Here is a 20,972-nt window from a genome sequence, read left to right as displayed (position 1 = left end):
TTTTGCCTCTCTGATGTTTACTTCTCATCCACCAGCTGTTTTTGAAAACAGCTGTGTCCCTCCACCTCAATCACACTTTGTGTTTTGGAAAATAAACTCAATTCCTTGACTTTTCCACAGGATGCAGCATAAAGCCTAGTTAGACGGATACAGTACTTCTGAAGTGACACTTTTACGCCACACTAGTCGCATCAAGCCCCCACGTCAACTTCAATAAACCGCACACTTTGATATGGAAATCGTCTCGTTGTCCCCGAGCCATCCAAAGAGGGCGTACAGAAGCCTTTCGCGGCTGCCTCTCTGTGTACACAACTCACCATATTTCTTTAAACTACAAAGCAAAACCTCTGAAGAATCAGCCTCTGCAAGGAGGCGAGGCGTAGTTCTCTCTTAAGCACTTGATGCAACAAAGGCAACTGCTTGTGGATTCAAGATTATGGTGACGGATCATTGCAGAAATGCTGGAGGCTAGAGGGGTTACAATTTATTGGGAGGCACACAGTTCGGCTTTTTTTATACCACGGCACAGCTTGCCAGCACGTTGCAGCAAAGAAAATATCTGCTGCAGTGCGACTCTCAGCTCATCGCAGCACAATGGCCGCAGTTGAGGAGAAGCCACATCTCAACCTTCCAGTGCTGCGGATCGTTACACGTGGTAGTGCAAGCAAAGAGTAGTGGAAACTGCTTCACAGGTCACTCGTTGTGCTGTGATGAGAACAGAGGGTGGGGGGGTGGGGGACCTGCTTCCATCTTGTGCGCTAATGTAATGTTAAAGGCTCGCAGAGAAAGATCACCATCGTCAACATCCCTGACACTTCCTCCCACCTCACAGGAGAAACTTTGAAGGCTGCACCCACTCACACCCACTCACAGTGTGTGACACTCGCTGATTAAATATTTGAATTTGGCTCATTCAACAGAAGTGTTTGGTAATGGTTTTCCAGACGATAGGTGCTGGTTGCAGGAAGGAAAATGAGCTGGGACTTGGCTGGGGGGCTTGGGGGCTTAAGAGGTTAGTCTGAATGATTTCAGCTCACGATGTAAACAATTGTCCATTGCATTTCAGTGCCATTCATCATCAGTCATTTAATGATACAATGATACAATTCCCTCAAAGCTTCTTTTAAACATCACAAAGAACCGATAAGATACGAGCCAGGATTTCCTATTGTGGCCCATTTAATGCTAACACAGCAATACCACCGGTGATGGTTGATGAGCCTTTCTGGCCAGGATCCCTCTCAAGTTGATATTGTAAACGCAAGCTTTGGATCTAATCTTATACCCACGTCTGACTGCGATTCTTAGATCAGACCCGTACCATCTGGCATGCCCTTGTGATCGCCCAATTACACTGATCCCAGCTATGAAGTGTGTCAAACTCATCTCACTGCTGTCAAACGCCACAGTTGGATTTGACTGCATGGCGTTACTGAAAGTAGTTTAAAGATGTCAGTGTCATGCGAGGATATACGTCGCGATAATGAATTGTCTACAAGTGGTTTCGTCAGTAGGATGGTAATCATAGTAGGTTTGCGGCATGTGGTTCAAACATGTTATCTTTAAATACACGTCTGCAGATGGAACATGTGGATGAACAAAGTTCAAACAAAGGGCACGCTACCTGCTCTTACATGTGACCTGAGATTAAGCCCCATTGCTTCACAACCAATCATGACATTTCTTTGTGGTTAATTGAACAGTCTATGCCTACATGATTTTTTGTGAAAGATGATCTTCAGAGAGAGAAAAGGTTGCAATTAGTTGAAATGTCTATGACAAAGGAAAATATTTACGAACCATGATTTTAAAGCAAAGAACACCATGGGGATTAAATGAATGCAACCACTCTAGAGCTGGGCAATGTGACTAAAACCCAATATTGTAACTTGTTTTATTTACAGTCTTTACCTCGATAATGATAAAACTGACAATAAAGTTTCAAAAATGTTTTTAGGGATTATTCTTCAAGAGCTTTTAAAAAACAAACCGACAGGAGGAAGGTGCCTCAATGACTCCTAATGTCTGTATATTGGTACGTTTTCAGTTTATTGCCCAGCTGTAGTTAAAACTACTGAACTTCATTAAATTGAGACATCCAAATATGACAGAATGATCTAAATGGGTCACCATCACCACCACCACCACCACATACACATAGGTGAGTGGCTTACCTTGTAACAAGCTGAGCTCTTCTGCAGGAGGGGGAGGGAGGAGTGAGAGAGAAGACAGAGGCAACTGTCAGTCATGCAAAGCAGTGCACAACCAGCGCGTAGCCAGGTGAAAAAGTGACAGCCGTGTGTTCAATAGAAAATAAGGACTCGGTCAAAGAGATGCAATAGCAACTTACACAAAAAACAAAAAAGTACGGCCATGTCAATGGCTATATTGCCCAAGTGACAGACCCTGAGGAGATTTTGCCCCAGTTGATCACATTACATGAATTCAAGTTGGGATCAAATGTAGAAGGTTTCTGTGCTGCGATGACTCGGCGCTATTGCAAACAGATTTCAAATAACATTAAGTCATAAGAGATACTGTGTAGCTGTAAAATAATGTTATTTATAAACACATATGGACACTATCTTTAACATTTGTGTTAATGTGAGGAATATCTCTATTTAATACAGTTCGTATTAACATACATGTTAGTGGAGAGTGAGCTTAAGCGCTAACATGTCAAACAAACATCACACATGCACGTAGAAAATAAAAGCTTGCTCGTCTTTGGTAAAATGGTGGCTTGGCTTTTGCTGATTTTAAATCACTTTTGTTGTCAGATATCAGACAGAACTGTCTGATAAGCAGTCAAGTGAGTGGAGCAGGCGGATTCAAAAAGGTCCGGACCCACTTTCATACAGAAGCCCAAACTACCCGTTTATCCTCTCTGTGCTGCATGTGCATGCCATCTGCAGCCTGCAGCCTGGAGCCAGCTTAGTAGCACCACAGCTGCGAGTGTAAAACAACAACCTCTTTCACCCCAACACTAGGGGGAGCTCTCCTCCTGTGTAGTGGACTTGTCCTCGCACCCCTTCATTCAACCTACCGAGATATTTGGCCTTTTCCTCTCTCCGCTCCTTGGCAAGCTTCTGCCTCTCCTCTGCTTTCGCGATGTCTGGGACGAAGATGGAGAAGGAGAGAATGTGTGAATATAAGTCTCATCCATCCCCCCCCCCCCCAAATCAGATCTCAGTCACACAGCATTCATATAAAAAAAAGTTAGTTAAGTTAATTCATCTTTGCTTTATGTTTCCTTACAGGTCAAAACAAACAGATTATTTGATCTGAAACCTCAGAGGAATTCATAATTAAGTATGCTTGGTCTAATTTTTCACTGAGTGGGATTCAAAACATACTTACACATACAGATAACATACAGATGAAAAAACTCTTACTAAGAACTAAAAGCTGGTTAGTCAAGCTCACCTTGACTGAACTCATTCCTTGAGGACAGATCATTTAATATTTAGTCTTTTTCCACAATGCTACATATCGACTACGGATATACGTATAAGTATGTCTTAATAATTAATATTCAGTATATCTAAAATAGTATTTTCTTAACAAAGCACTTAAGTTACCGGTAACACCTTAAGTTCAAAGTTCTGTAACTGTATCTGTACAATAATGTGTTTTGAGACATTGAACAGTTCCGTCCCTCAACCCAAAACTGACCTGGGGCAACACTTTCCTCAGATAAACATAAATATATGAGTAAATGTTTTCTTCACTGCTGTAACAAAAAAATCAGCCCGACGGAAGCTTTACATTTAAATGTCACACTTAAGGAAACGTATGCCACGAGACAATGACAGGAAACCGTCAACGTCAACAAAGAGCGGAAGCCGATCAAGAAATCAAGAAAAAAAGAAATGTTTGGAGAAAAAGAATCTTCATGGAAGCCAATCTGCTCCAAATACAAACTGAGGCAAGCGGCAGGCTCACTAAATCACAGATGCATGTACAGGGGGCCACTTACATACATCTCTTCTCTCTGTGACATCTCTGACTTCTGCTCACACATGACAGTCCTTCCAAATACCCCAGTGGAAGCACTCGGGGGGGGGGGGGGAACAAAAGCCGAAGGAAACGGCAATGCAAGCAAACACTGTACCAACACTTCCAACTGCATCCTCTCGTGAAAGCTGCTTCTACTTCTACTAAAATATTGTCTTTCTGACTTTCCAAAGGCAGACTTTGTCTTTGTATGTATGGTAGTTAATGAATAATAGGGTAATGTATATCATCATATTGCCCAGGCACTTGAAACCCAATGGACAACACAAATATGATTCCAGCAAATTAATGCATGGCTTCTCATTATAGAGTATAAGCTTGTTCATCAAACAAAATCGCAGCCTGGACAACGCCATCCTGAAATTCTGACCGCATTCCTGCAGCATGTCAAACACTGGCGCGTGAGGCAGTGCCGTCTTGATCTTTCTTTAGTCTTCATGCAGCATCATCCCCCCTCCATCTTCACAAGCCAGATGTTCATCATCAAACCCAAAGGAACTCATCCTTCAGCAAAGTCGAACACAAACATGAAAACAAGCCCCCCCCCCACTGCAAGGTGCAATGTTCACACACTCACAATGTCAGCTCTGTGTTATTCTGTCCTCTGAATTAGAGTATGATAAGAGCCGTGCAGGCAAGATCGTGTTTACGTGACACAACCTACATGACGAGGTTCTCTTGGAGGGAAGCAAATCACTGCTTTCGCCGAAAAATGTTTGACTATTATAGACTATTACCAGACGCAGCAGCAGTTCTCAACTCAACTCCAAGCCTCACCATTTCCTTTTACTAATTAAGTGGCTTCAGAGTGCTTTTCATCTTCATAATATCCCTCTGGGTGGTGCAAAACATCACACAAGTAATGAGCTTTACAAAACCCAGCGGAGAAGGAACTTGGAATGTCAAAAGGGAAGCGTGTGTCATTTTGGAATCAGCAGACTACACTCGACTGCATATTTCTCTAAAATAGACCAGACTTATAGACTATCATAAACTCTTGATATAACTGACGTGGGCTAAGGTCATAACAAGCTGGAAGTATTGTTATAGTTTTGGGAACAGTTTAGGGCTTTTGGGGGTTTATCCCCATCACCTCAGGCAAGGGCAATAAAGAACATGACCGCAGTGAATGGATTAATAGATAAAGAATAAAGGAGAGAGAGAAAAGTGCATGCCTATATTTAACTGCAATATTTCCTTCACTAATTTCTTCCACGCTTGTTCCAACAACTGCAGCAGCTCTACTGGATGTAGCTTCACGTCTGAAAGCATGTGGTCGCCATCACTCAGACACTGACGCACTGCCTTGCCTCTAGAGAGCTGACCTAACTCCAGTAGATTGCAGATGCAATTGCACCACTATGAGAGCACTGCTTCGTGTCTGGCCAAATTTAGCTGTAACCTTTAAGCAACTGAACTTTGTTGTTACATACAAGTAAATAAATGAGTCACAGGTGGAATTTCTTTTTTACCTTTACCACTTTTCAACCTGGGGACAGGTGACGCAGGCGACCCGGGCGATCGGGGAATGACGTCAGGTTTTGTGGGGGTTGTCAATCTCCAATCGGTGTCTTTCTTAGCTGGAGACGCCATTCTCTCGGTGGTATCCGTGGTCGGGGGGCTGCTCTCCCCCTCCGGGTCAGGCCTCGTTGGGTTTGTGTTCAGATCCGAGAGGGAAGCTGGTTGGAGAGAAAGACACAGAATAAAAAACAAGCGAGTGAGGTAAAACGTTCAGACAAGCACACAGACGGAACTCAACCAGTTGGTCTTCATTCCTTTCACTCCTGGGCCTATGAAGCAGTTTAGTGTAGATGATGTAAACTTCCTCACAAAGCTACATGGGTGGGTCCATGTTCATTGAGAAACTGTTCAATTGGAGAACTCAAATAACCGCACTGTAACAAGATAATGAAACGGAACACCTTTCAAAGAAGCTCCTCTGTTTCTGAACAATGTTTCTTTCGGTTGTTGAGCGACATCATCTGCTGCAGAGATAACACCATTTGCTCAGAAGCACAAGATAATAGGTCTCAAGTCCAGCTACTCGAACTCTACGCCGAACATCATTTTCTACTCTGTGCGTCTAATTTATCGACTGACCGGCCGGAGCAAATGGCCCGACTCCCTGGCAGAGCGAAACACAGGAATTGCTTTTTGGCATCCTGATGATTCTATTGAGGTGAATTAAATTGCTTAGGAAAACAGAAATAGATTGATCACCTTCCCAGAAGCAGTCAAACTTTTTCTCGACAACAACAATAAATAGGAGTCCGATCAAGCCCGTGAGTTATCTGTAGTCTCTGTAAATTAAGTTGTTTTTGATAAAAGAATAGCCGGGCCGGTTTGTTGGGATAGCAGCTTCACTCGCAGCACCATGACTCACATTTGGCACGCCGCTGAACTTGAATCTCCTACTCAAACATTCGTTTGCTCAGGCTTTGACAGCCAGACAAAGACCCTCATGGGAGGGACTCTTGGCTTTGTCCACTCAGCACTGTACCCCTTCACTCCCTGCGGAACCGTGTTGGAGCACAGTTTCTCCTGCATAGTCTCTGAAGGCAAATGCTGGGGCAACATGCTGTATATTACACAGACTTTGGCTCAAAACAACACAGGCAGTCGGGGGTGGTCACACTGAGACAGTGAATGCACTGAAGATTTACCCTACAAATGCTGTGCTATTCAATAGTTTGGATGCAAGGGCACCAATGAGCAGCTAGACCAATGCTGTGCAGCTTAAAAGAGAATTGATTATAGCTTTCTATCGAGTATGCAACTGTACAGTGCGCCTCTTAAGCTATAAACATTAAAAAAGCCATAAAACTTTTTTTTTTTAAACACATGACTCCCTAATGAATGAAACTTTGATTATTATAAAACCTAAGAGGCACAAAGCTGGACAAAGGTTTGCATGAATAACCGTGGCCAACTTCTCACTACTGCAACGACAATGCTTAGTAGCATTCAGTGAGGTATCAGGCCTCCATGACAAAGGATGTCTGAGCTCATCTGGGCACATGGAGAGGCGATGTCATCAGACGGAGGCAGTTACTGATGACCCTGAAAGAACAGCAGCAAGAGTCTATGAAAGAGTTCAACTGGTAGACAAGACAATGCGTTTCCCCTGTCGAGGCATGCCACTACTAAACAAGCATTCCTCGGGCAGCGATGTGGTCTGACAGAGAGGGGCCATTGTTGCGGTTGCTTCATCGCAACGGGACGGCGGCCAAAACACTGCAATGACAGCGACGGGGGGAGAGAGGAAGGAGGGGGGAATGGTAGTGAGATGGACTGAAAGTAGAAGAGGTGACATTTTGTAACAAAAAAAGACAGGAAGAGCCAGTGATGTATTCAGGGATTAACTTCAAATTGAAATAGTTTACTGCAGAGAAACAAACGCAGTGTGCCGTATAAAAACACAGCGCCCGGCCCAAAGCATGCAACCGCCTTCGTTTAAAACTGTTACTCTATAGAGGGTAAATCCTTACACAGAAAACTTTAGAAACCAAATCCAGACAACATTTTTGCAAACAAATGATGCTTCCCTCAACCCTGGGCGTTCCATCACAACAGCCTCGTCTCTGAATTCATCATCTTTCAGTGCATCATTTTCTTACGAATCCCTGATGGGCAGACACGACAACTGCCCTATCAAAGTCGCTACGAGCAGGTGCACTTCTGACAGACGAGTATTGTGTTGCCTCACATCCTGTGAAAGTTCCCCCCCATGTACCTGAGAACTGAAGCCACAGAGAATCGGCTGGCTGACAGCACTGTGGGCGACTGGGCCCGACAATCGCTGTAATCTATACGTCAATGATGAAGAGAATGAGAATGTAACATACTCTGGTATATTGGTGACACCGACAATGAATACCAATGAAACCAGAAGCTCTCTGGAGGAAGATGGGATGGGAGCTGAGGGAGAGGACCGCTGCTGCGTAGCAAGAGACTGAGACAAGGGCTGATTGATTCAGCAGTCTGACTGAAAAGCCCAAAGTCCAGTACAGGTTTCCAGAGCCCAATGTGACTTCTTTAAATTGCTTTTTATCTTTACTTTAACCGATAATATATAGATAAAATATATCAAAAGAATTAGCAAAAATAATCACCTTTTTTTATGCTGTAACTCGTAAATATTTCAAATTTTTTGCTCCATAAATGGCATTAAACATTAATTGGTTATCAAAAAAGTTGGTGCTTGATTTTCGTTGGATCAAATAATCAATCGATGGAAGAGTATTTTTTCAAATAAAATATTTTTTCAACAAAAATAGTGAAGAAGAAGTCCACAAGCTAGCAAACATTCTAGTATATACTATCAAAAAAGCACAATTCAAAATATATATTGAAGAAAACACCCGAATGACACGTTTTCTGGGAAAGGAAATGCATTGAACACATTTTTCAAGCCTCACGTGACGCATTTTGGTTCGAAACACTGAATGTGAAAACATTTGTTCACAAGAAACCTCCACAGGCCACCTTTAACATAAAAAGAACAAAAAAGTCTGCAAAGTGTAATTGCTGCCTGTCCTGGGCTGACATAGAGATGAGTACAAGTGTATTACAGCAAACAGGATTGGGACATACCCATGCGGAGCTTTGAGGAGAATGCTTCAGTAATATTTGCACAGATGTACCTCAACCATGAGCTCCGTGATCTGCCTTTTGTCACAGACAAAACAACATGACTTGAACCACGCTTATAAAGTTATCCAGTTCTTTTGTTACAGAGGGTTCTCATGTGGTGTGAAATCATTGCAGAAACAGCAATATCTGCCTGATTCATTACCATATTTTAACAACAAATACAACAGAGGGGGGGTCTATAGGTGGACCACTTTTAGCATATTTACACTCCTGCCTCCCGGAGACACTGCACCCAGGGGACGACTACGGCCAAAAGCCATTAGACTACCATCTTGTGACATCACTTACATTATTCATGTTCATAAATCAATGCACACCATCCAACTTCCTGAGTTACGAGTCTCCATCAAGGCCGAACATGGAAATACACTTTGGTCTGGTTTATTGTTGAAAGGTAAGGGAGAAAAATACACAGAACAAACATTTGGTCAGCGTTTCAAAAGCTTGAAACTAAAGTGTGTTTATCAAAATATCTTGATTGTCGCTTTTCAGTGACTAGAATGAGCATACTACTTGCATTATTAGCATAACCTCTTACAAATCTGTTGGTAGAAAGTGAATCAATCTAAAAATCAGTGACGTCCTTGCATGGTTGCTTTGTTTCATCCTCCTGCTAATCATCAGCCGGGTATTCGACAGCTTTGAGGCCCTACAAAGTGGGTCAGAGGAGGTTCAGGGATCTTCAGCATGCTGTGCATGATCATTGAATGACCATCACACCGGCCCCATAATGTCTCCCTATGGTGCCTCTCTAGCTGCAAGTGTCAAACAAAGACCAAGGCGCTGAGTCGAGCCTATTTACATGCAAACGTGATACAATGTAATAATATATATGGTAAAGTCAGCAGAAATAGTAAAGGAACCCCTTCCGAAGTGGGTGTGTGCACGCATGCGCAAGCACAGTGTGGGAGCAGAATGGCAGGTTGAGAATCAGCAGGTAATTAGCACAGGCTCAGTGCAATTCCCCAGGTAGAGGCATGGTAATATCGAAATATAAATATATGTGCGACTTCAAATGTTGGTTTGGAAAATCGTAGCACGGGCTCTGCAAAGCTCAGTCACTGTAAATTTACTCCCCAAACTGCCACCACAAAGGGATTTAGCACTTTAGAGTTTGGCTGATGACACTGAGCACAGAGCCACGTTATAACTGGGACAACTAGGAATACTGCCACACAAAATGGGATTCAGCAGAAGTCCCATTTCACAGCATATCATTTTGTTCGAGGTGGTTATAAACGCCCACACTGCTGCCGCTTAAATAGACTTAAGTCACCTCAGTAACTGCAGGGCACAAGAAGAGCCTTTCCACTTTAATCATCTTAATAACAACATGGTATGAATATTTATGTCCAAGAAAGAAGAAGGTAGAGGCACAGAAGCTATACAGGCTGCTAGGGGATCTGACAGGCAACTGTACCAAGCACAGGGTTCACACAATAAACCACACTGCTACATGTCTACCTGCTCGTCAACATAACAGGGGACCCGTGTATCAGGGTGAGATAAGCGTGTGTCTGGAACAAGACAGCAAAAACACATGACTCACTGTATGACAGAACCAGCAAACTATGTCAGCACATTCTCATGACTGTGTCTGCTCGTTAACAGCTTAGGGAGGACACTTCCGGTTGAGAGGAGCTGTAAAAAGCCACATCAACCAAAAACAAGAAGACATTCGACAATACGAAGCTTTGAAATGATTACATGATAGTGACCGGTCATAATGAATACAACCAACAATGTGCAACATTGAGCACTGCCAATGTCTCGCTGAGACACTGTGCAGTGTAGAATATAGGGCAAGACATGGAATATTTATGACTCTAAGAGCTTCACTCTTAAGCACTACCTTCTCTGTCTCTTGCCAAACAGATAAAAAAAATAAAAAAGGAGGCGAGGAGGGGAACGCACTGTCAGACCACCAACAGGAATAACTAGGGGTTTGTAATACAGGGAATAGCTGCAATATCTCGATTAGTCTAATCTTACAAACAATGCCTGGTAAACAGGGTGGAGATGCAGCATATTCCCTTGAAAAATGGAAATGAAGCAAACAAGAGGCAAGGAAACGGTATTGAGACCCAGAGCGTGAAATCAAAAGATTGGAAAGGGAAAAGGGCGGCAACCCCCCCAAAAAAAAACAGAAGGAAAGAGGAACTCAGGAAACAAACAGAGAAAGGATCTGCATTTCATTTGGGATGGGCCAGGGGACTAATGAACTACCTCATCGCTTACACCCCCCGTCGCCCCTTCACCCTGTTGTGTCCCTCCTGCACCCAATAGGGTGATGTAAGAGGGCAAGGGGCCCCAGACACGCAGGAAGCGCAGTGTAAACAACAAGCACCGGCTCCGTGCCAAACCAGGCCCTGTGTGTGTGTTTAAAGGCCTAAGTTTTCATTAGATGTGCTCACAACAGAGGACTGCCATTTTAAAGGGGAACTGAACACATCGTTAAATTCTGCATGTAATGCAATTAATGATTATTATAATAATCGATGTATCTGATCAACAGTCCAAAACCCAAAGATGTTAAATTAACAATGATATGAAAAAGGAAAAAGCGGGAAATCTGGAACCAAAGAACATTTAGTGTTTGGTAACAACTTAAAGTTTATTCGCATCTTCAAATGTCTTGTTTTATTCAACCAACAGTCAAAACACGAGTTCTTCTATTTCCTATCACATAAACACCAAATCCTAACAATTGAGCTGTTTGGCAATGACTTGAACAACTTATCAAATATGAAAATAGTTTCTGATAAATTTTTCTTTTCGATTTAGCCCTAAACTGAAATAATTAAGATGGACCAAAGATATCTGAGTCACGGTGATGACTCATCAGGCTACAGCTGGTGTCTGCCGTATAAAGACAAAAGTGGCTCTGCAGCATAACAACCAACAAAGTTAAAGACGTTTAAAAAGGCCGCATTCCCTCTCTGTATGCCAATCGGCCAGTGAATACTGATGTCTCCCGCCAGTGACTACAACATCACCTGGCCCAGGCTGAGAACAATGCGGGGGGGGGGGGGGGGGGGGAAGAGTGTCAAGAACCACCAAACTCAAGCCTTTTTCAAGGACATCAGAGGAGGAGGGGTATCTGGGCCGCACAAGCCGCCATTCATAACTGGAAGCAGTACCCCAGCATGCCAGGCAGTTGCTCCTGACAACCCGTTCCACATCCCTTTTGGGGGTTGGGAAGTGACAGCATGGTCTAATTCCCACTGATCTCAATGCCGGGGTTTTATGGTCCCCCGTCACTGTCGAGGACCAATTTTAGTCCGAACAGGATGTAATCCATTTGAGTTTAATCTTCTACGACAACGCTTCACGGATGCTTCAGGAGCAACATGATCAAGAAATGTAACTAATGGGAAGCTGACACCAAAATGCCCATATTGGGTTCATACTACGGTCTGTGGTAAGCCAGGAACTCGCAAAGCTTTGTCCGGCTGCTCATCAATGCCACTGCAAAGATCTCAGGTATCTGTAATCCCCTCTAACTTTCCGTCTCTGTCGGCGGGATAATTTCCCTTTCTGTGGAGCGATCCCCCTCTGCATCACTGGGATGAATCCGTGATTGTGAATTGAGAATTGTGCATGTCCTTGTCTGAAGTAGCTCGCTGAGCCGTTGTATGTTGTTTTGTTCCAATATGGGTATTTTCGTAAACATTACTTAAAGCAAAAGTCAGGCCCGAGCAGTAATCTTGTGCCTGTTCAACATACAATTACACCCAACAGTTATCATTAACTGTCTTCCCACACAGAAACCCAGAACTCTTCTGCTGGCAACAGGGTCCAATCATGGCTTTCATAATCACAGGTAACTGTGACGAGGCCAAATGTTCACTCCGACTCCCTTAGGTCCAAATCCATCAGCAAAAAACATGAAATAACCGTGAAAATGGATCAAACAATGGCTCTGAAATACATATGGTCCACTGCCAAGGAATGTGAAGGGCGATCGAGATGTGTCCGCAGTGTAAAATGCATGCCCTTTAGGGACCGGTCTAATATTAGCAGATAGGTCTGGTGACTGGAACTTTTAGATGGCCGGAGAGTACACAGCAGCCCGTCTGAGATATTTTCAGACTTGGTGGAGGTGGAAGGAACAAGCGCCACACAGTCCAAATCAAGACTTCCCTTCCCCTTGTCCTTCCTCTAGTGTCCCAGGGAGAAGGGGCGGTGCAGCTGACTGACATTCAGTCACTTTCTTACTACCCAGCTGCTGCAGCTGTGCAGCATCTTGGACCAAAGGCCTAGATTCTAGGCTCTTCATTTTTGTCATAAACTGTATTTGTTTTTTATGTCATGGTTTTAATGCATAATGTAAAGCACTGTTAATTGCCTTCGTGCATTAGGTGTGCTAAATAAGCTCGCCTTGCCGCTCCATGGTCCTATAATTTGAACAGCATCTGCATCGTAGCCCTACTGGTTTCATTATGCTCTGTGTCTTTGAAGCAATCTGCCTATTTTAATTACTAAAGGAATAGTTTGGCATTTGTGAAGTGGGGTTACTGAGAGTTATGCGAGAAGCCAGTTAGCTTAGCACCTTACATCTCATATTAGCATTAAAAAATTAAAAAATTTAAAATCACCCTCATGCAGTTTGCACAAAACAATTGTCCTGCATACATACACACACACCCACACACTTCTTAACACACCGACTAATCGGCAGATGATTGTGCACTCTGCTACCAGCTTTAAGTCTTTCAGTTCAAAGTGATCCCAGGTGGTCCCTGACAAGTAATAGCTCTCTGACTGATCAACTGTATCACATATCAAACGTTCTTGTTGTGGAGAAAAGACCAAAGGAGTTGAAGTGGCGAAGACATCATCAAGTCATTGACATCAAGTCATTGACATGTTCTGTATGAAGTTAAAGTGTCTTTGTCCCATTTCAGAGGCTAATGCTTAACTGTAGCCTCCAGTCATTTGAAGTGTAACTAATAACACATGTAATGAGGCTATGGAAGGTGAGTGAATGACTACAGACATCATCACAATGCATGGTGCACACGGCGGCATAGAAAACATGAGCGTGTAGCAATTAGTTTATCAGCATTTGAGTAACGTTAACAAGAAAATGACAATCCAGCGAAGTATTTACAAGGCGAGACCTCACAAAGATTCTTTGCTGTGTTTGAGCTACCTTGTGGTTTTATTTCCCTTAATCCATGTTTTCAGAGTAAACACTGTATTTGTCATGTTTTTCCTAATACATTTCAAACAGGAGGTCCAAAATTAAAAAGGACCTCATGTACACAATTTAAGAAATGTGTGTGTCATTCACAAAAACAAACATGAACTGTGCCTGCATGCACGTATGTCAGTCGCCATTTCATGATTCAATACTGCAAAGGCGGAGACAGTTTGCCCACTTTTGAGTGCTGGTTAATGGGAAGGCTTTCTACAGCGTTTGCTTTTGTGGAGTGGCGGGTTAGAGCTCTACCTCTATTGCCTCATGAGAGGTCAGTGTCTGGGCGATGTGATTTACACCATCTGGGTGCTACGGAGTGGATCGGCACTGATGTAATGCCTCCTCTATGTGGGGAGTTGAAGCAGGTCAATGACTTTATTTCAGAGTGTAGCATGTCTCACCTTCGTCTGGTCTCTGTCGGTCTTCACTTTATAGCTCAACTCTTCTCTCGTCTGGATTTCTTTCTTTCTTTGATGCTTCACATCATGATTCTTGTACACAGACGCAAATATACGAATAAACCATTAACAGCTCCACTCAGAGAGTTGATATAACTTTTTCAAATATAAAAACTCCATATTCTTATAGACACTTTACTCTGCTTTCAGGCACAGAGAATGCTAATTTAATCAAATTGTGAGATAACGAAGGATTCACACCCTAAGTGACTATGCAGTTTAAGTGCACCTTGAAATCCATACTGGGTGACCAAATAACAGTCACTGTTAAGCTGCAACTCAGTTTTTTAACCGCAGTCAGTGTTTCATTTTGAATCGAATAAACTGGAGTACAGAGGAGCCTCAACATCAAATGTGTCACTGTCTAAAAACTTCTCTGTAGCTTCAAAAGCAGACCTCAGCGCCACAGTGCTGGCGGGACTTCAGTCGGTTCTTTGGGACTCAGACGTTTCTGTTCTCTCCCCAAAGTTCATAGGGACTAGCCAGAGTCCCTTCTATAAAAAAAGGTGCTGAATATGGGCTTTGCTAGCTGCACATGTAAGAACTGGGAAGCCCCCCGCACCCCCCCTCTCCCCTCTCTCCTGTCTCCGACAACAACAAAACTGCCTGAAGAAGCTTTAGAGGAATAATCTAATTAATCTACACACCAAAAGAAAAGTTATGTCTTGTGAAAGAGTGTGGTAAAGTGTAATGATTCAGTTACTTTAATCCTTTTAGTCATGCATGCCTGGAAGAAGCCATTTCATTGACAAAGTAATCTGTGATTGCAGCCGCATACACTGAATTAAATGGCTTATGCAGGATGGAGCCCACACATAGGACGACCCCTTTCATGCGCACCTCACCGTAATATTAAGGAGATTATAAATAAAAAAACTGTCAGGGGGAGAAATGTAATGTTGACATTATTTTCTCCCTCAGATATAGATATGATTCATATTTAATTCCACTGTAGAAATTACATGAAGCTTCAAACAACCCATAGAACAGTACATTTCAAGCATGATGCTCGACCCTGTACAGTAAGCATCTTATCTACGTAGAGAGAGTTACCGTAGCTTGCAACGTGCATTGCACTCCCGAAAATACACGATGAGTAAATCGCTCTGCTCCTATTCACAAACATGCAATCGTACTTTTGTTGACACATTCCATACACGAGTGCTTTCGCACGTTGCTAACCTGACGGAGACAAAAGTATCTCCTGCAGAACATGAAAGCATCTCATTAGAACACACACTCCACCGATGTATTGCTCACAAGTAATCCTGGGCAAAAAAACAATGTTGGTCCGTGCCGTCATCAGGCTCCATTAGTAGACAGTGAAGCTCGATGGGCCCGTGGGAGCCTGCCCACTGCTAATTTACAAAAGACACTAGCGCAGCTCTCTCCCAAAATGGGACACGGTCGCACGTATCCCCCCCCCCCCCCACGATTACATAACAACTCCTGCGGCTGAAGATGTGACTGATCCTGTTCATCGCAGCACAGGCTGGTGGATTCTCCCATATTCCATGATAGACAAGGACCACACTATGATCTGTTTCCCTGTCAGGCTGCTGAGGCTCTTTAGCCTCAGTATCGCTGTAGTGGAGCAGCTCGTCTGTTGTTGTTTTTTGTTGCTTAAAACAAAGTTTGCATCAAGGCTCATTAACAATTGAAAGCATCGCCACAGTCTCTTCTGCACAATAGATCCTGCTCCTACTGTAAGAGTATCAGAGATGGGAACAATGTAATTCCACTAGGGGGTGAATAGACTAGAAAAGGCAAACCGTAAGATGGTAAATAAACGTTTCCATTCATCTCTGCTGGTCACAGGTACGGAAATAAGTGAGGACGACCAAACCGAGCAGACTGTCAAAGAGTGGCAGAATGGAGAGCACAGAGAGAAGAAAGCCCGCATAAAGAAAAGGGGGATTAGAAGATATTCTCCATGAATCCAGAGAGCAGATTTGCTGGGCCAGGCTTTCAACAGCTCCAGCAGGACGGATAAAGAGAACATTCTTCAGTGACTGTATTGCAACAAAAGGAGAAGACTTTTCCAGTCGCCCTGCTGCTTGCAGGTGAGGTTTACATGTCTTGATCGCGGATGTTTGACACGGGAAACACACATTCTGTCTTTTATCAGACATTTTAAGTGATGGCTCGCTCCCCTTCGAAAGAGAGTGTCATGTCCCCGCGTCATGAAGGTAAAAATCTTCCTCACGAGCAACATGATGAGATAAAGGGATATTCAGAACTTCATATTTTCATGCGTATAGGAGAAAAAAAACGACATGATCACAGAGTAAAACCAACGAGCTGTGAGCTACAACATGTACGCTGACAGCCTTTCCCAGCTTTATGGTCACACGTGATGTTATTCAGAACAATGGCTATTTACAGACACGCCAGTCTGATGGATTCCCACGAAAAAGGGTGGAACACATCTCTCCTCCTGCTTGATGCAGAGCCAAAAGCAGCTGACCTCCCTCCATGAAGCCCCCTGTCAGCAGGAAGGAAGTTTTCTGTTCTGGGGTCACATTGTGTGTGTGTGTGTGTACCCTTTCCATTTCCAGACGCAGCAAACGTGTAAATACACAACGCTTTGGCATCGAGGTTCAAACTTTAAACCAATGCCAGGTGTCTTGCAGGAACAACTTGACATTGGCAGGTTCCCACCATGGGTTTCTCATCTCGACACGTGTCCTTAGACATGACAATGGCCTTAAACTGCATGATCACACATTTGTAATTGCACATATAATGCAGTAACTAAGCCGGATCTGTCCGGAGTGTGAGGAGGACACTTTATCCGGCCATGAGCTGAGCTTCTCATTACAACGTTCTTGGATTCAGGAGTTTGTTGATGCAACTCTGCACCAGCAGAAAAAAAATGCACCTGTGCATATTGGACAACTATTCACTGAATGTGGAAAACATCCTCTGGTAGAGCAATAAGTAGCAAAGAGGAGATGGGAAGGGGTGCCAGACCGCCTGTGACTGCATCATGTTAGTAGTGAGCTAAAGATAACATACGGAGGGGGATGGGGTGGTACAAGTCAGATTACCTCATCTACCGCAAATTGTGTTCTTATAACCCTGAAGCCCCGAGCTCTGTGCGAAACAAACGGCAACATAGTTTTGAATTGACAGCCATAAGCAGTCAGCTAATGATCACGCCGGTGTTGTGATTTTCTCATCGAAAAGGTCTGCGAACAGTTCATCATCATCTTTCATTGATTAGATCAAGATTAAAACCCGGTCTGAGGTTTAGGTGTTGAGCTCGTGGACAACAACGTTAGAGTTATGATTTCTGAGGACTGTCTGCACCCCCGCACCTCCGAATGGATTATTCATAATTCATCAGATAAATTCATTCCCGACACCGCTCTGTGTTGCTTTAAGGTTACTCAGCTGCAACAGTGTATCAACCCCTAAATGAGCTACAAAGTCAGCACGAGCAAGACAACGTTTTAAATGATTTTGTGACAAAGTGACGAACAAGACAGATTCAGCTCTAAAGGTAGACTGACCTACAATGAAGTAAGACTTACGTGTTGATCCTGGCAGAGTATTTTCCTCCATTTCGGCGGCAATATCCTCGCTTTCTGTTCTTTTGTTCATTCAAACAGGCGCGTTTCGGCTCTTCCTCTCAGGCAGTCCTCTCATTCCTCAGGCAGAGACACGGGGGGGGGGGGAAGAAACTTGGTGAAGTCACTCCAGTTGCACCAGATGTCCAGAACGAACCGGTGCAGCAAACCCTCCTGAGAGAGAGCGTCCGGGTAAACCACAGATAAGACAAGCCCGGCAAGTACGATGGAGGAACCGGGTGGTCCTGAGAGAAGTTACAGAAAAAAGGTTTCGGAAGGAATCCTGTGAAACGGAGAGCAGGGGAGGAGGAGGAGTGAGGGAAGTTTCTCACTCTCCCGACACACCACAGCTGATGCACTGCTCGTGCGTATGGTCCCTCGCTGGCCTTAAACGGACCGTACCATTACAGACAGGGGAGTCTGGTTGCTACCTATAGTATTTATCATGACATTCTAGCTATATGTAACATTACGGAAGACAGATACCCTATCCGCAAGATATCAATGCCTAGTTTATAATCTTAATTCATTAATACCGATGTAAAAATGTGAGTAGAATAGTTTCTCCCTCCGTTCTGATGGTGTCCTCCACCCACAAAACTACAGTGCTCTAACAGCCAGTTCACAGTTCACACTCAATATAAATGTGTCCCTTGGAATTATTGTCTGCAATGTTTTTGTCATTGCCTATACTGCTTAAAGTGCTCTTTAACATCTGATTAAATGCAGTGTGAGTAAAGATTAGCAGGTCTGTTAATATGAAAAAACGATTATATTCAAATAACATAACATTGCTGTAACTTTTCACTGTTGTCAACAAAAAACTCCAGCATACCGTGATTTCACTTATTTTTGTTGGGAAAATAATTTAAAAAAAATTTAATTTACTCTGGATGATTCACAGACTGATTATTGCAGCCTCCCAAACACATTTGTGAAACAATGTTTCAGCATTTAAAGTCTCCTAAAGCAGGCTTCAAGTTTTTCTTCAAAAAGTATGAGAGCAAGTTATGATCAGTGTGCAGAAAAACTTCTCCTTTTCTTTCACATGAACACAGAAACCAGAAAACATCACCCTAAAACTGTTAGTCTTAGAGTTTTAAAATTACTCAGGGTACCCTCTACTACTGCCTTTTAAAGGTGTGTGTCAGCATGCTTTGAGATTAAGTTCGGGCAGCTTTCTCACTGTCAGTGAGACTCAATCATATGTACCATTAATGATTTGTGCATGCATGTTATGTCAGTGTAAAGGGAACACTCGATTTTCCTGTCAGCGAGGTTATTCTTGTGGATGATGGATGTGTCCCCCACTCAAGATATACAGTAATATATTTCAATTTTTGTCAAATCTGAGACAATGCAGTTCAAAACAGAAAACTCAACAAGGATATTTGTTACATAACAGTTGTGAGTACGGCAGAGTGTCTTCTCATCTACCACCTGTGGATCTCTAAGAGCATCTGCCAAGGTGGGGGCTGGGCCAGGGGCCGATCGGCACGCTTGAGAGGGGACACCCCGTCAAAAGGACCCCAATGGGGATCCTTTGTGCAGCTGTTGAGTCCTGTTCACCCAAACCCCCAAGAGCCACCTGTCACTGCAACTGGAAAGTGGGGGATTTTTAAGGAGGTGGGGGTTGGGCGTGTGAGTACACAGAGTGTGTGGTTGGTAGGTTTTTGCTAAATTAAAAGCAGTAGAGTGACTGTTTGATGTGCATGTTTCAAAGTCTACTTGTATTTCCTATCACATTCTTCTTAAATGTCCTTGTATAATTCACACCATGACTCAAATAAATGGTTTGTCAAAGATCCGAGTCGTCACAAGTCATCACAGTCTGAAGTCAAAACTATCTGTAAGTGAATCACAGATAAGAACAGCATTTTGTTTTCTGAAAAAAACAAGCAATTTAGAGTTCATTTCCACTCCTTTCAAGTCAAGGAAGGATTGAAGGAGAGCAGGAAGCGTCTTTGAGTGCCAACAAAAGAACATTGGCTACATATCTCATCCAAAACTCAAGAATACAAAATGTTTTGTTTCTTTACAGAAAAAGGAAGCCATATTTCTTTTCTTACACCACCCTTGTTTTTAGTAGAGCCTCGTGCCCGAGACCAGTCGGCCCGCAGGATAGGGTGCCAGGTGGCCCGCCATCCATTCTCTAACTCACCAAGGAAATAAACAGATTCACAATGGAATTTCTTTTGTACTTTTAATGTAAATAAGGTGCCAGAGTGTATGTGTGTATATATATATATATATATATATATATATATATCACAAAAAAATAGACTAATAGAGCTTGTTTATTCAAAATAAGTGTTAGGAGAGCATCCCCTGGACACCCCAACATATGTCCGGGATAAACCCCAAATCAATCACTCTTTCATGTCACAAACTCACCTCAAGCAATAATTATGCATTGTTGTCATAGAAGGGAAATAACAGACGAAATTGGAATATTTTGGACAAGTAAATACATATTTGTGGTATTGTGCTCATCCTTGATTTATTCTGCTGTGTTGTAAAAAAGAAAAAAGAAAAAGAAAGACAGAAGAACCCAAGATGACTGAGCTGATGATAAGAGGGCTTAGATGTGGGGAGCATGAACTCTGCTTTTCAAGTGCTCTGCAGATGCATGCTTTTAGATCTTGTGTGCTTTAACAAATGTATTGAGACCCACCCCCATCCTTTCATCCTCATCTCAATACCCAGCTGTTTTGCCAACACGTGCACAAACTTGCACATGAACACCTGTGCACACATGCACTCAAAAATATTTACAGAAAAAAATATGTGTATCAACAGCATAATGTCATATTTATACTAGTGAGCTCGGTCTCTATTTTTGCAGTGAAATGATATGACGAGCTCTTAAAAACAGATACACTGATTTCCAAAATTGGATGAGGCACAAACTAATCCATTTACTCCGTGCAAAATATGAAAAAAAACATGCATGAATATAAAATTAACATTCATTTTTAAAGAAAAATGTCAACATGGTTTATTTATGTTACTTCTGACAGATCTACTGATCTAACACAGGATTGCTACTTGCTACAGTGTAATTTATAA

The 20,972-nt window shown here is 42.9% G+C and overlaps 1 protein-coding gene across 4 annotated transcripts in view; it reads right to left on the bottom strand.

Moving 5' to 3' along the window:
- map7d1a (MAP7 domain containing 1a) overlaps positions 1–18,193 on the bottom strand; it is a 34,407-nt gene extending 16,214 nt beyond the window's left edge. For 2 of the 4 annotated variants that reach the window (XM_079274850.1, XM_079274852.1), the window contains exons 1-4: positions 17,868–18,193; positions 5,490–5,696; positions 3,047–3,115; positions 2,175–2,195 (exon numbers count right to left, since the gene is read on the bottom strand). In XM_079274850.1, coding sequence (XP_079130976.1) covers positions 2,175–2,195; positions 3,047–3,115; positions 5,490–5,696; positions 17,868–17,937 — 367 coding nt within the window. In that variant the 5' untranslated portion in view covers positions 17,938–18,193. The remainder of the gene's footprint in view (positions 1–2,174; positions 2,196–3,046; positions 3,116–5,489; positions 5,697–17,867) is intronic. The other 2 variants (XM_079274851.1, XM_079274853.1) reach the window with 1 other exon arrangement.
- Positions 18,194–20,972: the final 2,779 nt, after the last annotated feature.

The sequence above is a fragment of the Melanostigma gelatinosum genome, assembly GCF_949748355.1.
Source record: "Melanostigma gelatinosum genome assembly, chromosome: 9".
Taxonomy (NCBI): Eukaryota; Metazoa; Chordata; class Actinopteri; order Perciformes; family Zoarcidae; genus Melanostigma; species Melanostigma gelatinosum.
The sequence above is the reverse complement of the archived record's forward strand: the minus strand, read 5'-3'. Positions and strand labels throughout refer to the sequence as shown.